The 18,594-nt window shown below is 44.0% G+C and overlaps 1 protein-coding gene across 1 annotated transcript in view; it reads left to right on the forward strand.

The window, feature by feature from the left end:
• The window catches only part of Hsd17b2 (hydroxysteroid 17-beta dehydrogenase 2), a 71,771-nt gene extending 54,579 nt beyond the window's left edge, over positions 1–17,192 (forward strand). Inside the window, exons 4-5 of the mRNA XM_027410776.2 lie at positions 12,575–12,712; positions 16,855–17,192. Coding sequence (XP_027266577.1) covers positions 12,575–12,712; positions 16,855–17,192 — 476 coding nt within the window. The remainder of the gene's footprint in view (positions 1–12,574; positions 12,713–16,854) is intronic.
• Positions 17,193–18,594: the final 1,402 nt, after the last annotated feature.

Raw genomic sequence — 18,594 nt, forward strand, 5'->3', positions numbered from 1 at the left:
ATGGCTCACTGTACCTCAAGCTGTCTGAACAGGTGTCTTGGGTGATGTCTTCTGTTAGTTTTATCTCTCAACCAGATAGCTGACAAGACATTCTTCCTGCAGTAACAAATGTGTCCCAATTTAGCACTCTCTCTGTGGGAAAATCTCTTTTATCTGTGGTTTGTATTACATGCCATGCCAATACCAAACATTTCCCTTTTCTCCCCACTTTTATTTAACCTGGGTACACATGAAAATATCTCTTTATTCTTTAAACATTATTGAATCTCCTTATTCTTATTTTAAATTACACTTATTTAGTGTGTGTGTGTGTGTGTGTGTGTGTGTGTGTGTGTGTGTGTGTCTGTGGGCACATGTGTAATGGTGAACTTGTGGTCAAAGGACAACTTTGGGATTCAATTCTGTCCTTCTACCATGTGGGTCCCAGGGATTGAGCTGAGGTCCCCAGGCTTGGAGGCAAGTGATTTTGTCTGCAGAACCATCCCACCTACCTACTACTCAATCTTTGCCCATTGCTGAAGTAATTATTAGTTCTTTAATCACCCCCACGAAGTCTAAACCAACCCCAGAAAATGTATTTTACTAAACCCTTAGTGGGAAGATGGAGGAGAGGGTATATCGGACAAACAAACATGTTTTAATGCAAATCCCCTTTAAATGCTTCCACGTATCTTCAGTTGCTGTCCCTTGCCCTCTGGTCAGCTTTCTTCTGTCTTCTCTGCCTTCTCTTCTCTTCCCTTCTTTGCTTCCTATGTCCTCCTTTTCAGACACTTCCAGCATGTTCCTTTCACATCCTCTGCTTCTTAGCTGTTCAGTGACCTGAGAACCTTGATAGGCTTTGCCCTTCTTAGGAGTGAAGAGAAAGCAGAGGAGAAACAGCAAGGATTAAGGGTACACATTGTCGGCCATATTGATTTCCTGTCAGGACCTCTTATAGGTCAGCTTCCTTTCTTCACTCACCCTCCTCTTCATCATTTCCTTCCCTAACTCTTTCCCTCTTCTTGGGTGTCCCCTTCTTCTCTAGGATCTTGATCCATGGCTGGCTCTCCAGCAAGTCATCAATCATTTCCCCCCTGTCAAAAGCTGGAAGATAGAAAGTTGGGGGTCTACTCCACTTGTTAGTTGAGTGACACTCCTGGAACCCCCAAAGCCAGGCCTGATTTTCTCCTTATAGAATGAAGGGAGTGGGAGGACTTAGCCCATACTCACCCTGGGGAACTCTCCCCTGTAGTTAGCTCTCCAACTCGAATCCCAGCAAAGTAGGTGGATAAATATTTAACCAAGTATTTAAAGAATTGGGAAAGACTGATCTAAAAGCTTTTCCTGGACAATTTTCTTCTTAGAAAATCAAAGTAAATATTTGTGCACAGCCTCACAGTGTCCCTGAATGACAACAAACTGGAAACAACCTCTTCTTGAATGACCCTAGCTTTAGGACTTTTGAGTCAGGCAGCATCTTTTTTTTTTTTTTTTTTTTTTTTGAGGGGGTGTGTTTCTGCTGGCCCTGGCCTCGAACTCACAGAGATCCGCCTGCCTCTGCCTCCTGAGTGCTGGGATTAAAGGCGTGCGCCACCAACAGCCGGCCTAGCATCTTTATCTTTTGTTATCAGCTGGTGACATGGAGATCCTTGACTCCCTAGAAGAAAGCAGCACCTACTTCCCATTGGTGACAAATTCTCAAGCTCTGCCACTTGTCCATGTGGTGGTCATTTTGTTCAGGGGAAAATGGCTTTTCTTCATATTGTCTTCTCTCTGTTGAGGGAGGAGAATTTGCAGACACTGGGGCCTCTGAGTCTTGTATTCCTCCTGAATTGGGGAGGCATCTTGGTTAAAACATCACCTAAAGGAAGCAAAGCAGAATAAGGGTGTGCATGTAGATCCCTTTCCATAGAACAAAGGACAAATGTGCTCTGTAGGAGGGAATTAGACCTGGCTTTGGGGATTCCAGGAGAGACACTCAACTAAGAAGTAGAGTATAATGCTACAGAATCATATACTTTAAAATAATCACTATAGTCAATTTTGTGTTATGTAGTATTACCTGTTTTGACACAATAACAGATTTTTCTTAGCTCGGGGGTGGGGGATGTGGGGGGGGTGGGAGGGGCCGGGACCCACTCCCATGTTTCCTGCTTACTGGTTTTAGAGTGGGACCTGAGAATTTGCAGCTCTGAGTCCCCGGTGCTACCTCTAGCTTTCACTTGTTCTTTTCAGAACAAGGTTCTGGACCTTGATTTTGGTGTGGTGCCTAGCAGCTTGTCTCAGTCCCAGAGACTTTCAAATGACAAGGAGACCATCAAATGCTGTTTGAAGTTTCTGCTGAGCTTCCTTGGGGGGGATTATCAAGCCTGCCTCTCCTGAGCTTGGGAAAGTGGGCCAGGGGAATGGACTTTGTTATCAGAGTCAGCTTCAGCTCATCTTGGAAGCATCAGAAGCTAGGTGAGAGGCCTCTGGTGTTCTCCTGAAATTAGTGCTGGGTAGCCCTGGCTAGGAAAGGTACCAGAGAGTGACCTTGGAGCCTCTGGGAAAGGCTGCTGTGTTCTGCCCCCTGCTGTCTTGCCAGGGAATTTATTTGAAAAGTTTCCCCTCCTCCTTAACTCCCAAATAATTGAACCTTAGCTCCAAGCTATGAAAGTGGGGCTGGAGAGATGGCTTCATAACTAAGAGCTCCTTTTGCTCTTGCAGAGGACCCAAGTCAGGTTCCCAGTACCCATATCAGGCAGCTCACAGCTGTCTGTAACATCCGCTTCAGAGTGACCCTCTGGCCTCCATGGGCTCAAGTACTCATGTGCACATGCCTGCACACAGACTCACATACGTAATTAAAAATAGTAAAAAACAATCTTTGGCAAACAGTCTCTTTATGTAGGGATTGATCATTATGACTGTGGAGTGTCTGAGGCCTTGCGTATTCTCAAAGGACATCAAAACTGGCCAGTAGGACCTTAAGACGAGTTACTACCCAACCAAGGGCACCAGGCAAGTGCATTGCCCAGCTTATTCCTAGGGAGGGTCAAGTTCACATTCTCAGTTCATTCACTTGTCAGGCAGAGGATTCAGGACAGGAGACAAGGTCACAGAGTGGGCCACAGAGGCAGAAGTGGTGGAGCTGAGGAACTGGTACCAGAGTTTGGATCCCTGACACCCACACAACAGCTGAGTTGGTGGTGTGCAGTGACCTCAGCACTGGGGTATTAGTGGAACTCCTTGCCTAGCTAGTTTGGCCAATTAGTGATCTCCGGGTTGAGCGAGAGACCCTGCCTCAAAAAACAATGTGAAGAGTGATAGAAGAAGCCTCCAGACACACATGCACACATGTGCAAAAGTGCCTTCATGCACACTGCACAAGCACACACATATACAATACACACAAAACGCACAGTGGGAGGCTGTTGGGGAAAATATGCTTTTGGTATGTACACAAAATAAGTTTGTTATCAGGGCTTAGGAGAGGTGGGATGGGTCTACGGTTCTGTATGTGGTTGGCTAAAATAGGTCATACTGTTGGTAGGATGTGTTAGTCAGCCTAAGTTGTCACCATGAAATACCATAGGCCAAGTGACTTAAATAACAGAAATGTAGTTACAACTCTGGAGGCTGGAAGTTCCACATCAAAGTGTCAGTGTGGCCAGTGAGAGTTCTCTTCCTAGCTTGAAGATGGTTAATATCGCTATACATCATCATTTGGAAGAGAGGGAGAGAAAGAATATGCCTGATATTAGGAGGTTAAGTCCCTCTCCATGTGATCTCGTTTAACATGAATTATTTACTTAGAGGCCCCATCTCTAAATACAACCACATTGGGGTTTACTGCTTCAATGTAAATTTGGGGAAACACACATATTTAGCTCATCATAAGGGATTTTATTTTTAGTCATCCAATAATAGGTCTTTTAGTGTTCCAGTAATGTGTGATGGACAAGTTCTGCAAATCTACTGTACAAAGCTAATATAATAACACTCTTTATTTAAAAAGATGCTAAGATCCCTTAGCATTTGCCTGTCAACTTGACACAGCCTAGAGTTATCCAAGAGAGAGTCATTGCCTAGATCATATTGCCTTGATTGTCTTGATTTTTTTTTAGTTTTTTAATGTAATTTATTTATTCTTTTAAATTTAATTTTACATTCCAACCAAAGTTCTCCCTCCCACACCTCCTCCTGCCCTCCCCATCTCTCCCCCAAGTCCACTCCTCCTCACAGATAAGTGCTCTCATGAGGAGTCAATAAAATCTGGATTGTCTTTATTTTTAATTGATGTGGGAGGTCCCAGTCCATTCTGTGCAGCATCATTCCCTAGGAAGATGGTCCTGGGTTGTACAAGAAAACTAGCCAAGGATAAGCGAGTGAGCAGCATTTCTCTGTAGTTTCTGCTTCAATTCCCTGCTTGAATCTCTTCCCTGGCTTCATTCAATGATATTTGTCCCTGAAAGTGTAAGCCAAATAATCCACTTCCTTCCCAAAGTTGTTTTGGTTAGAGTGTTTTATTAGTTATTATATCAACAGAAACAAAACTAGAACAGCATTTTTACCGCAGTAAAATTTACACGAAAACTTACAAATCAGGGATTCTATCAGGTGAGGAAAGGGCATGTGAGTTCAGACAGGAGAAAAGCTTCAAGATGCAGAGACTCTCGGACCCAAGATCCTGAGTTAATCTGCTTCCTGTCACCAGAACAAAATATCTAACAATTTGTCATGAAGAAAGATTTATTTTGATTCAAGGTTTCAGTGACTTCAGTCCATAGTCCCTGGCTCTGTTAATTGCAGACCATTGGTGAGGCAGAACAGCTGGTGGTAGAAGCCCATGGAGGAAGAGGCTGTTCGTTTCACGGTGGCCAGCAAGAAGAGAGGAGTATCAATAGGAAAGGGTCAAGGCAAGATGCAGCCCCAAAGATACACTCCCAGTGACCTACTGCCTCCATCCAATCCCCAAATTCCACAGTTCCATTGTCTTCCAATATCTGTTCAAGGTTTGAATCCAATGGATGAAATCATTCATTACGTCAGAGTCATCCTGAGCAAATCACATCTGGAAAAGTGCTTGTGCATGTGCACTGATGAACACGAGCTTTACTAATCAATGTAGGCATCCCTCAATCCAATCACAGTCAACTTTCCTAGACACCAACATTAATTTCAACAGAGATCTTAATTACTTACATGGAATTCTGTGCAGGGTTGGATCTATGATGCTGACCCCTGCAACACTGCCGTTTTTGTGGCCTAATAGCATTTTTTCAGGGATTAACACAATAAAATAGACACATATGGCTAGCTTTTGCTATTATTTTTTTTTAGGGTTGAGATATTGAACCAGTAGCTTCCCACATGCTAGGCAAGCATTCTGCTGCTGGGAGTCATATCCCCCACCCCCCCTCTCTCTCACACACACACTTTTTATTTGGAAACTGAATCTTACTAAGTTGCTTAGGCTGGCCTTAAACTCCTTCTATAGGACAGGCAGGTTTCAAACTTTTGATCTTCCTGGCTCAGTTTCTCAAAAAGCTGTGATGACATGCCTGGTGACAAATACGTCTTAAATGTTTGGTCCAAAGCATGTTTTCTGTTGTAGGTTGATAATGTGAAGTGTAATTTTTCATCATACTTACTTTCACACTCACTGTCTCAGTTCCTTCTATGCTGATGCTGCAACAGAACACCTGAGACTCAACAATTGTAACCAACTGGAATTTACTGACTTACTGTTATGGAGATTGAGAAGTTCAAGGTATTTGGCAAGGGCCTTCTTGCTGTGTCATCTCATGGTGGAAGGGGTGAGGGAGAGGGAGAAGGAGAGGAGAGGAAAGGATAAAAGGATACAAGGAGAGAGAGAGAGAGAGAGAGAGAGAGAGAGAGAGAGAGAGAGAGAAGTGTCCACGTACACAAGTGTATGTAAGGCCAGAAGGACAATCTTGATAACCTTAGGTATTGTTCCTCAAGCATTGTCTTCCCCCAATTTTTTCTTAAAAGACAAAGTCTCTCATTGGTCTGGAACCCACTAAGTAAGCTGAGTTGACTAACCAGAAAGTCCCAGGACATCATCCTATCTCTGACTCCCCTGGCACTGGGATTACAAGTATGTACCACTGTGCTCACCACCTCCACCTCCACATTGGTGCTAGAGATTTAATCCAGGTGTGTACCTTACAAACTGATCGTTCTCCCCAGCCCCCACTATTCTTAGTTGATGGCTTAAAAGACAGAGGCATATAAACATAAATGACTTATTTTCTTAAGAGCAGATGGGCCAATTGACAGCAGGCTTGACCACATCACTTGAAATGAAAAGCCCAAGGGTTTAACTGAGGAAATATCTGAGCATCAATCACCTGCCCTCAAACAGGCTCTGATACAATTGGTTCTCAACTCATGTGAGCAGATGATCTCTAAGTGATTTTTTTCTTTAACTCAATTATTGCATCTGCCATCTAGCTGCTTCCTTTGGTTGGTACAAAAGTCCAAAGAACAGAAGAGGACACTCTTGCCAAGCAGTGGTGGTGCACACCTTTAACCTCAGTGCTTGGGGAACAGAGGCAGGTAGATCCCTATATGTCTGAGGCCAGCCTGGTCTACAACAAGAGCTCCAGGAGAGACAAAGCTACACAGAGAAGTTCTGTCTTAAAACTCACCTTTCCCAACAAAAGAACTGTCACACTTTTAGCCGTGTGGCAACTGCAGATCATGGGGGTGAAACTGCATGTTCTTCTTCTCATGATTACCATGGATGATGGAGTTTGGTCAGCTAGGAGGCATGTTAGCAGGTAGAGGCTAAGATGTGGATGCTGGAACTAGTACTTCCTGTGTTCAAATCCTAGCTCTAGCTCTACTAAGATTGCTTTTTAAAAATCCAGTTTAAAAAGTCAGTTCCTATGGAGACCAGAAAGAGGGTGATGAAAGTCCATCCTCTGTCAAGGGTCTATCCTATCACAGCAGACCACGAGCTAGGGACTTAAGCCTCCTTTAAAAATGAGTGGTCTTATGTTAAACATAGGCACAGGCATGTGTTGTGGTCTCAAGTGCTCTTAAGAAAAGTTTTAAGTATGGAGAGAGGTAGAATTCTCATAAAGGGGTCAGAGCTAAGAAGCTGTCCTCCCACAGTGAAGCATGTCTGTCTAGAAGGAGAAGAGAGACCTTGGCCAGGAAAAGAAATCAAGAAGAGAGACCTTGGCCAGGAAAAGAAATCACTTGCGGAAATACTGACAAACACTTGCAAAAATCCGTGATTGATTGGTGGTAATTGATTCCCAAAACCAAGGGATATAGGAGATAAGCCAAGGGACACAGAAGTCAGGGAACACAGGAAGATAAGACAGGGGACACAGGAGTTCTTCATGGAAAGTTGTGGGCATGTCCTGGAGGTTTTGGGAAGAAGAATACAGGTATGAAACCTTCCCTGGATTTGCCAAATTGTCCACAGGCTGTTGTGGTGCTGTGGTTTCCCCTTTCTAAGTTTTTAAGAGTTGAGACATTGTGGATGTCCACTAGACAGCTTATATTTAAACTGTGCAAACTTTAGACATGCTCACATCCCCATGGCACTGGCACTACAACCAACCTGCTTAGAAGATTCCCTTTGTAATCCATTTCTCTTGTTCCTCCTCATCTCCTGAATTAATCTTTATGGGCAGCCATAACATAATACCACTGACTGGGTGGCTCAAGCAGCAGAAATTTATTTCTTTCAGTTCTGGAGGCTGAAGTCTGAAGTCAAGATGGTGATAGGGCCAGGGGCCTGTGAGGGCTGTCTTCCAGGTTGCAGACACTACCTTCTTACTGTGTTCTTGTATTATGGACATACATACACACACATACACACACACGAGAAAGAAAGAGAGACAGACAGAGAATATAAAAGAAGAAGCTATTGGCGTATCCTTTTAAAGGTATACTGTTCACACCATGAGGGCTCCATCTTTATGACTTAATCGTGTTCCAAAGTCCTTATCTCCAAATGTAATTCTATTAGTGTCTAGAGCTTCAGTTGAAGATTTTACTTTTATTTTTTTATTTTTTTGCATTTTTTCTCTTATTATTATTATTATTATTATTATTATTATTAATTCAAGTTAGGGAACAGGCTTGTTTCACATGTACTTCCCCTCTCCCTCTCCCTCCCCTCACCCCCATTCCTTCTCCCCCACCTCCAACCTACCCCCACCCCATCCACCCGCCACTCCCCAGGCAGGGTAGGGCCCCCAACCGGGGCTCCACCAAGTCCACCAAATCTTCCTGTGCTGGGCCTAGGCCCCTCCCCATGTGTTCAGAGACAGAGCGAATCCCTTCAAGTGGGATGGGCTCTAGAAGTCCCCCCCACCCAGCAGGGCAAAATGCCAGTCCACCTCCGGAGGCTCCCAGGAGTGCAGGGGCCTCCCCATTGGCATCCATGATCAGGGGGCTGGATTAGTCCCGTACTGGTCTCCCAAAGAGCATCTGGGGTCGATCTGCTTTCCCTTTTTCAGGCCAATTGTTTCTGTGGGTTTCTCCAACCTGGTACAGACCCCTTCGTTCTTCATTCCTCCCTCTCTTCAACTAAGTTCCAGATTTCAGCTCAGTGTATTTCTGTGGATGTCTGTCTCTGCTTCCATCAGCCACTGGATGAAGACTCTAGGATAGCATAGAGAGTAGTCATCAATCTCATTCTAGGGGAAGGGTTTCTAGGCCATCCTCTCCTCCACTGCCCGGACTGTCAGATCGTGTCATCCTTATAGGTCTCTGGAGATCTTCCTAGTTCCAGATCTCTTCTCGGACCTATAGTGGCTCCCTCTGATATGGTATCTCTCATCCTGCTCTCTCTCCTCTATTCTTCCCCCAACTCAATATATCTGCTCCTCCATTTCTTCTCCTCTATTCTTCTTCTTGTGCTCTTATTGTGGCAGCACCCACTCCCCTACCCTCATGCTCTCAATTAGCTCGGGAGTTCATGCCACTTCCCATTCCTGGGGTCCATTTATCCCTTAGAGTCATTCATGATTTCTAGTTTCTTTGGGGTAGAGGATTATAGGCTGGTAAACCTTTGCTCTATGTCTAAAAATCATATATGAGTGAGTACATACCATGTTTGTCTTTTTGTGATTGGGTTACCTCACTCAGGATGGTTTCTTCTAGTTCCATCCATTTGCCTGCGAATTTCAAGATTCCATTGCTTTTTTCTGCTGAGTAGTACTCCATTGTATAAATGTACCACATTTTCTCTTTCCATTCTTCAGTTGAGGGGCATCTAGGTTGCTTCCAGGTTCTGGCTATTACAAACAATGCTGCTATGAACATGGTTGAACATATGTCCTTGTTGTATGGACATGCAGTATTTGGGTATTTTACTTTTATTTTTAATTATAAGCCTGCTTGTGTGTGTATGCATATGAGCATGTGAGCACCATGCCTACAGAGGCCAGAAGAGGGCAGCAGACATAGGTGCTAGGAACTGAACTCTCTTCACAAGAGCACTATGTATTATTTGTTTTCCAACTTTTTTTTTATTTGAATTAGAAACAGGATTGTTTTACATGACAATCCCAGTTCCCTTCTCCCACCCGTCCTCTCCTACCGCCCCCCCACAAAACTAAAACCCTATCTATCACATATCCTTTCTGCTCCCACAGGATGGTGAGGCCTTCCATAGGGAATCATCAGAGTCTATCATATCCTTTGGGATAGGGCCTAGGCCCACCCCCATGTGTCTTGGCTCAGGGAGTATTCCTCTATGTGGAATGGGCTCCCAAACTCCACACCTATGCTAGGGATAAGTACTTAACTTCTACAGGAGGTCCCATAGATTTCTGAGGTTTCCTCACAGAAACCCATGTTCCTGGGATCTGGATCAGTCCCATGCTGGTATTCCAGCTATCAGTCTGGGGAGCAAGAGTTCCCGGATGTTCAGGTCAGCTGATTCTGTGGGTTTCACCAGCTTGGTCTGGACCCCTGTGCTCTTCACTTGTCCTTCTCTGCATCTGGATTCCAGTTCAGTTCAGTGATTAGTTGTGGGTGTCTGTTTCTACTTCCACCAGCTGCTAGATGAAGGCTATAGGATGGCATATAAGTCAGTCATCAATTTAATAATCAGGGGAGGGCATTTAAGGTAGCCTCTCCTCTGTTGCTTAGATTGTTAGCTGGTGTCATCTTTGTAGATCTCCAGACATTTCCCTAGTGCCTGATTTCTCTGTAAATCAAATATGTCTCCCTCTATTATGATATCTCCATTCTTGTTATCATCTATTCTTCGCCTGACTCAAACTTTCTGCTCCCTCATGTCCTCGGCATCCCTCTTCTTCTCCCCTTCTCATTATCCTAGCTCCCTCCCCCCTCTTCCCGTGCTCCCAATTTGTTCAGCAGATCTTGAACCTCTCCCCTTCTCCAGGGGACCATGTATGTTTCTCTTACCTTGTTTATTAGCTTCTTTGGCAGTGTGGATTGTAGGCTGATAATCCTTACTCTATGTCTAAAATCCGCATATGAGTGAGTACATACCATGTTTGCCTTTTTAGCGATTGGGTTACCTTGCTCAGAATGGTTTCTTCTAGATCCATCAATTTTCCTGCAAATTTCAAGATTCCATTGTTTTTTTCCACTGAGTAGTACTCCATTGTGTAAATGTACCACATTTTCTCTATCCATTCTTCAGCTGAGGGGCATCTAGGCTGCTTCCAGTTTCTGGCTATTACAAATGCACTATGTATTATTAACTGCTGAGCTATCTCTCCAGGCCAGAGGTTCAATACGTAAATTTTAGGGAATACAATTCAGTCTATAGATCTTCATCTTGCATGTGACCATTTATATGTTTCTCTCACTATAGATTAGTTTGCATTTTTAAAGAATTTTACATAAATGCAGTCATGACAAAGAGCACTCACTCAATTTTGTTTGGCTCTTTCACTTACTGTAACTACTTTGAGACCTCCCTGTAGCTATACATAATAAGTTCATGGCTTTTAGTGGTTGAGTTGTGTTCTTCACCAAGTGGATCTCTTCATGTTTCTTTAGTGCTATGAGACTTGGATGTTTTCATTCCTTCCCAAAGCCATTGCTTTCCCACCTAGAATGTACCTGGATCAGATCCCTGGAACAAACCAAGTGGCCTAAAACTACAGAAGTTTATTCTGTAGTTTTGGTTCTGGAGGCAACAAGTCAAAATCAAAGACTTAAGCAGGACTGAACCTTCCAAAATCTCTTCTAAAAGAGAGCTTAACCTCACTTCTTGCATTTTCAGGTGGTTGTAGATGTCCCTGGCTTCTCCCAGCAGACCCCAGAAGATCTTCATGCTTCTGTCTTCTCATGGCTTTCCCTTTTATGCCTGTAGTGTCCAGTCCTCTGCTTTCTTACAAAAACACCCACAAGTGGGCTTAGGGCCCATTCCATTTCATTTCTCAATTATTTTTGTTATTATTTGTGTGTTTACATGTATGTGTGTACATGCTTACATGTGCGTGTTTTCTCTGTGCATGTAAGTTCATGAGGAAGCTAGAATTTGATGTCAGGGCTCCTCTTCGATCACTCTCTACCTTATTTTTATTTATTTATTTTTTCTGAGACAGAGTCTTTTACTGAACCTGGAGCTCACCAGCTCCACTAGTCTGGCTAGTCAACGAGTTCTAGGGACCTGCCTATCTCAGCTTTTAGTGCTGGAGGGTTGACATGCAGCATCATACTTGGATTTTAGATGTATACTGCAGATCTGCATTCAGGTTTCCATGCTTGCATGATAAGCACTTTGCCAACTGAGCCATCTCCCCAGCCCCTTAAGGCTCATGCTAGTCCAGAATATGCTTACCTAGTGATCATTACATCTTTTTTTGTTTGTTTGTTTATTTTTGTTTTTGCTTTTCGAGACAGGGTTTCTCTGTGTAGCTTTGAAGCCTATCCTGGCACTCACTCTGTAGATCAGGCTGGTCTCGAACTCACAGAGATCCACCTGCCTCTGCCTCCCAAGTGCTGGGATTATAGGCATGCGCCACCAATGCCCAGCTGATCGCTACATCTTAATCATACCTTCAGAGCCCTTTATTCCAAACAGGTCACTCACACTTTGTTTCCTTTGAGTGTCCCCTCTAAAGTTCCCTCCTTGTCTGTGAGCTGGCTCAGCTTAAGTCTCAATGTACTAAGCTAACTGTGATATAGGCAATGCAATGAACATGTGTTCCATTACAGATGAAGGTATTTCTCAAGCTCTTTACAGAAATTCCCCATAGTTCAATATGGCATATGTTGCTCCTCATTGCAACTAGTATTGAATATAATTAGTTGGGTATTGTTAAGATGAGTTTAAGTGGGAACCATATCCAACCCCCCAAAATGATACAGTAGGTGACTGCTATAGCTATAGGCCTTGAGCTAGTGATTAGATGATGTTGATCACACATCAACACAATCCATTTAGAAATAAATACACCGGAGCAATGAAATACACCGCGACCGAAAATATGCACTCCCCAGGATTCAGCAGGGCCTTGCATACCTTTGCCTGACTTGGTCACCATTGACACCAGTTCCTGGTATACATTTATGTACTTTAAATATTTATTGGATGAATGAATGAAAATTTCAAACCTATTTTTTTCTCCCATTGTTTCCGCAGCTAAGGTTCCAATACAACTGGTGGCAGCCTACTGCTCCACGAAGGCCGCTCTGACCATGTTTTCATCAATCATCAGACAAGAGCTTTGCAAATGGGGAGTCAAGGTTGCCATCATCCAACCTGGAGGTTTCCAAACAAGTAGGTACCTGAGCCCAAGAGCTCGATAATGTCCACCTTCAAAGGGACCCTGACATTCATTCCTCTTGGTCAATTATGACATGCATCGAACCCTACAGGGTTTTCAGAGATGATCACAGATAGACATTAGCCATGAAAACTGATTTTATTCGATAAGAGCTAAGTTCTAAGCTGACTGTGTAGATGTCATTTTGGTGTTTTAAATATATCATTTTTAATTTATTTTTATTTATGTGTGTGAATGTATGTCTGTTTGTGTGTACACACACATGTGTGCAAGTGCCTGGAGAGGCCAGAAGAGGATGTTGGATCCTCTGGAGGTGAAGTTATAGGAAACTGTGAACCACCCCTTGTGAATGCTGGGAACTGAACTCTGGCCCTTGGCAATAACAGCAGGCACTCTTAACTGCTGAGCTTCCTCTCCAATCCTGACTTGGATGTTTAAATGGAGCTGACAGAGTGGGAAGAGCAAGGCACAGCCAAGTCAAACAAATACAAAACCACAAAGGCTTGGTCAGTGTGGAGGGGATGATATTAGGACCCTCCCCCCACCACACTCTCCACAGTAGCAGGGAGACAGGCCTGATCCTTCTGGAGAATTCCTCAAAGGAGCAAGCTCCCAGGGCCTCTGGTTGCAGGGATACATAGTCATAAACTTGAACAACTTTTTGAGTAAATGTTCCAATGAAGAGATGCCAAGAGCCACCATTAGGGGGGTGCTTGCTAGGACACTAGGTATTGCTAGGACAATAGTGAGTTCTCCTGGCAGTGGTAGGCCTTCTCAAGAAGGTATTTTAGGACGGTTCATGTCTTTCTAAAATAGGGCCTGATACTGCTAATGCTGGGCTAGAGTATGGTCATTTTCTTAGTGCAGGAGTTTGGAGAGAGTTACTAAGGCGGGCTTCATTAACATATATATATGTACATATATATATCAATAATGGCAGTATGTTATGCATCAATAGCAGCAACAGCTTTTCCAGGTTCTGCAGTCATTTGAACAAAATTGTAGAGACATCCAGCACTCTCCATTAAAAAAAAAAGTAAAAAACAAAATCCCAGAAAAACAGCACAGTTCTGTTACCCTTGTGGACCTGGCACCATTTTTTTAAATTAGCTTCTCAGTCATCATCTGGAAGGAAACCATTCTGAGCAACATCATTTAAAACAGCTCTGATTAAAGCACGGTCACTACTATGTATCATAAAGCAGGTCCACATATAAGTAGTACATATCATGTTTGTCTTTTTGTGATTGGGTTACTTCACTCAGAATGGTTTCTTTGAGTTCCATCCATTTTCCTGCAAATTTCAAGATAACATTGTTTTTTTTTCTGCTGAGTAGTACTCCATTGTGTAAATGTACCACATTTTCTCTATCCATTCTTCAGTTGAGGAGCATCTAGGCTGCTTCCAGTTTCTGGCTAATACAAATAATGCTGCTAGGCTTCATCTAACTTTGAGAGGCAAATTTCTTCTGTGGATGAGTCCTTTCTGGGCTTCCTTTCTAGAAGTGGATGAGGGGGCTTAGAAGCCATAAACAAGCAGAGGCCATATTGAGTACAAACCTAGCTCCCCCTGATGCCCTCTCAGAACATGAACTTGCCCATGTCCCCTTCCACCATGCCCAAGATTTATTTGCTCTGTGAGAGCACAGCTCAGAAGTGACCCCAATGGACTCTCACTGCTTTTCCTGACCCACCTAAGCCCCATTTCCAATATGGTGTCTATCAGCTTCTTGCTGGGTTTGTTCATTTAGACTTAGAGAACAAACTGAACGAATGCACTGGGTAACATTAGGACCCCTTTCCTCCCTACAGCATGGCTTTCTTCTCTGTGCTTTAGAAACAGAATTTCTCTCCTCTTCTTTAGAGAACAGGACCACCTGCTTCCATCCTGGGAGATGCCATCCTTGCCCATAGCCTTCTTGAATTTCTGAACTCTGGGCAGAGACAGAAGGTTCATCTCTTTTTTTTTTCCTGGATCATAAAACATTTGATTGGTCATGTTAGTGAAGGCGTGAGAAGAAAGTCTAATAAAGATCACAAACTGGAAGGTATTGCTAACCACAGAAGAATAAACCCTAAAGGTGTCAATGTCAGGCCAAATGCACAAGATACAATCACTCTATAAAGAAAAAACTAAACCATTGGCTGGAAGCACTGGACAGATGGGAACCTCACCAGGCTGTGGAAGCAACTTGGGAACCATTAAGAACATAACAAGGAACATTAGCCATATATGCTGAGAAGGGGATCAGGGTAACAAACAGAGAGAAGATGGTGTCTGTGGATGGGTTTCTAGTCCAAACTCCCCAGCAGGGAGGAGAGCTGGGGGGAGTTGATAGAGAAGATGAGTGGCTCAAATCTAGGCTGGAATGGAAAGGAAATAAGGGTGTTCTAGAAGGGGAAAGCCAGCTGTGAGCTGGTGGACCAAAGAAATGCTGCACTGCACTTAGATTTTGTACATTTCTATATTTTTATTTGCCCACATGCTATGGTGTGTGCATGGAGATCAGAGGCAACTATTGGATATTGGTTCTTCTCCTCCCACCATGGGATTCCTGGGAATCAAACTCAGGTTGTGTCAAATTAGAAGCAAACTTGCTTCACATGTCGATCCCTTCTCCCTCTCCCTCCCCTCCCCCCAGGCCCCCACCATTTTCTCATCTTAAACCTTTAACCCCTCCCAGCACTAGGGAGGCAGAGACAGGTGGATCTCTGTGAATTCAAGGTCAGCCTAATCTACAGAGTGAGTTCCAGGACATCTAGGATGGTGACACAGAGAAACTCTTGAAAAACCAAAACCAGCTCCCCCCAAAGCTTTAAAATGAAATCGTCCTATTGGGAACCTCTTCTAGGTCATTGTTATAATACAGGGCAGACTTAATTGATGTTCTCCAGGTGAGGGTGCCCCAAGGCAAGGTGGGTAATATGTCCCAGTACAGTCTCCTGGCATGGCATGTGCAGTCTCCTGGGACAGCATGATGAGGAGGGCAGATTTCTAGTGCCTCTATCTGGGACTTTCATATGAAGCTATCTCTGTAGTTGATCTTTGATGAGCTCCCTAAAGGCAGGGAGCCAGCAAACAGAGGGTAGGCTAGAGAACAATGTCTTGTGTTTCGTTTAACTGAAGGTGGAAGCAAGAAAGTAAGTTGGAAAGAAATAGGCACCAAGCTTCTAAAATCAGACAAGGACACAGATCAGATTTTCCTCCAGTGCTCTACAATAAAATAGCTAAGGCATTTCATTCCTAGCGCACATTAAACATGCTGGAATGGGCACCCAAAGTCCGTTCTCATATACCCCATCCACTCTGGCATGTCTAAGTGGCCAACCCTGAAAACATACACATGAGTAGCATTATACGGACCCATAAGATTATATTTAGAAATAATATGCACACACACACACACACACACACACACACACACACACACACACACACACACCTGAAACAATGAGTAATGTAAAAGGGGCTATAAATTTGAAACATAGCAAGCAGGGGTATATGGGAGGACTTATAGGAAGTAGGGGTATATGAGAGGAAAGGGAAGAGAGAAAGGATGTAATTATAAACTCAAAAAATAAAAGGAAGTTGACTTTTAAAAAAGCATTGATCTCATGGACCCCAGACTGATGGTTGGGAGGCCAGCATGAGACTGATCCAGATCCCCTGAACATGGGTGTCAGTGAGGAGGCCTCAGTAATCTATGGGGCTTCTGGTAGTAGATCAGCATTTATCCCTGGCATAAGAATGGTCTTTGGGAGCCCATTCCATGTGGAGTTCATTCATCCTGGACACATTGGGGAGGGCCTAGGCCCTGCTCCAGATGATATGACAGGCGTTGGGGATCCCCCATGGAGGGCCTCACCTTCCTTGGGACGCAGAGGTGGTGGTGGGGATTGATGGGGGGCAGGGGTGGAGGGGAGAGAGAGGGAGCCAGGGTTGACATGTGAAGCAGGCTTGTTTCTAATTTAAATACAAATAAATTATAAACAAAGAAAGCAAAAATAAAAAATAAAAAAATAAAGCATTGAGAAGCACTGTCTTTCTCAGCAGAGGCTAGCCCATAAACCCCTGTCTCCCCAGTTCATCCTTGCCTTTCCAGGATCTGAGCCTTCCTTACTTCTTGTGTTCCAGACCTTTCAGGCACACCTGAAATGTGGAGTAAGATGGAGAAGGAAATCCTGGACCACCTTTCGCAGGAGACACAGGATGACTATGGCCAGGACTATATCCACACACAGAACTTTCTCCAGACAATGAGAGAAAGGTCCTTCCCAGACATCAGTCCTGTGATTGGTGACATCCAGCATGCCATTTCTGCCAGAAACCCCTCTTCCTTTTATTTCCCAGGAAGACTGACTTACCTGTGGATCTGCTTCATCTCCTATTTCCCGACTAGCTTAGTGGACTACATTTTGCAAAAATGTTTTGCTCCAAAACACATGCCAAGAGCTCTAAGGGCATCCAGTTAGAAGAAGAAGGCCCCAATGGGGTAGGGAATGTCACATTCTTTGGATGAAAGGGAAACCGCTTATTAAACTCATTTTCTACCTCAAATTCTTATTTTGAAATGTGTTGGTTTCTTTTGACGTAGTGGCAAGAGGACTGGAGAGTAGCAGGCAGCACCATGGAGAGTGCTGCAGAGACCTCCTACTGCCAGATAACTAGCAGATCAGGCTTTCCTCCCAGATGCTGGACATTCAGTTCTAGACCACGTCAGGACAGTGACTATAACGATAAACCAAGACTCAGGAAGTTTCCCTTTCTCAGCACATAATGAGAAGTATGTTTACACCATACTGAATTCTACTAAGTATGTGCTAGTGTATGTCTCAACAAATCAATGGGTTCTATCCAAATAGATCATTACTTCCTTTTCAAAGATGCCAACAACTACCCGAGTCCTTAGCAAATATAAGCTTTCTGGTACTGGCTAGTTTTGGCATAATGCTGATGGCTGTTGATTAGGGTGGTGGCTATTTAAGGTTGGGGTTGCTGTGGCAGTTTATTTGTATTTATGTTTATGTTGAGATGGATCTCATGTATTCCATGCTGGGCTCAAAAATCACTGTGTAGCCAAGAAGCCAAGTATTGCCTCAAACTCCTGATCTTCCTGCCTCTACCTCCCACATGCAGTCACCATGCCCTGCTTGAAATTGTGGGTGGGGGAGAGAAGAGACACAGAGTATGTGCATGTGTGTGTGTGAGAGAGAGGGGAGACATAGAGACAGAGTGTACGTGTGTGTGTGTGTGTGTGTGTGTGTGTGTGTGTGTGTGTGTATGTGTGTGTGTGTATGTGTGTGTGAGAGAGAGGGGGAGACATAGAGACAGTGTGTACGTGTGTGTGTGTGTGTGTGTGTGTGTATGTGTGTGTGTGTATGTGTGTGTGAGAGAGAGGGGGAGACATAGAGACAGTGTGTATGTGTGTGTGTGTGTGTGTGTGTGTGTATGTGTGTGTGTGTATGTGTGTGTGAGAGAGAGGGGGGAGACATAGAGACAGTGTGTACGTGTGTGTGTGTGTGTGTGTATGTGTGTGTGTGTATGTGTGTGTGAGAGAGAGGGGGAGACATAGAGACAGTGTGTACGTGTGTGTGTGTATGTGTGTGTGTATGTGTGTGTGTATGTGTGTGTGTGTATGTGTGTGTGAGAGAGAGGGGGGGAGACATAGAGACAGTATGTACGTGTGTGTGTGTGTGTGTGTACATGTGTGTGTGTGAGAGAGAGAGAGAGAGAGAGGAGAGGGAGAGAGAGAGAGAGAGAGAGAGAGAGAGAGAGAGGAGAGAAGAGAGAGAGAGGAGACACAGACAGTATGTGCATGTGTGTACAGGTGCATGGGGACCAGAAGAAGATATCCAGTGTTTTGCTGTATCGCTT

Source organism: Cricetulus griseus, chromosome 3 (genome assembly GCF_003668045.3).
Source record: "Cricetulus griseus strain 17A/GY chromosome 3, alternate assembly CriGri-PICRH-1.0, whole genome shotgun sequence".
Classification (NCBI taxonomy): domain Eukaryota; kingdom Metazoa; phylum Chordata; class Mammalia; order Rodentia; family Cricetidae; genus Cricetulus; species Cricetulus griseus.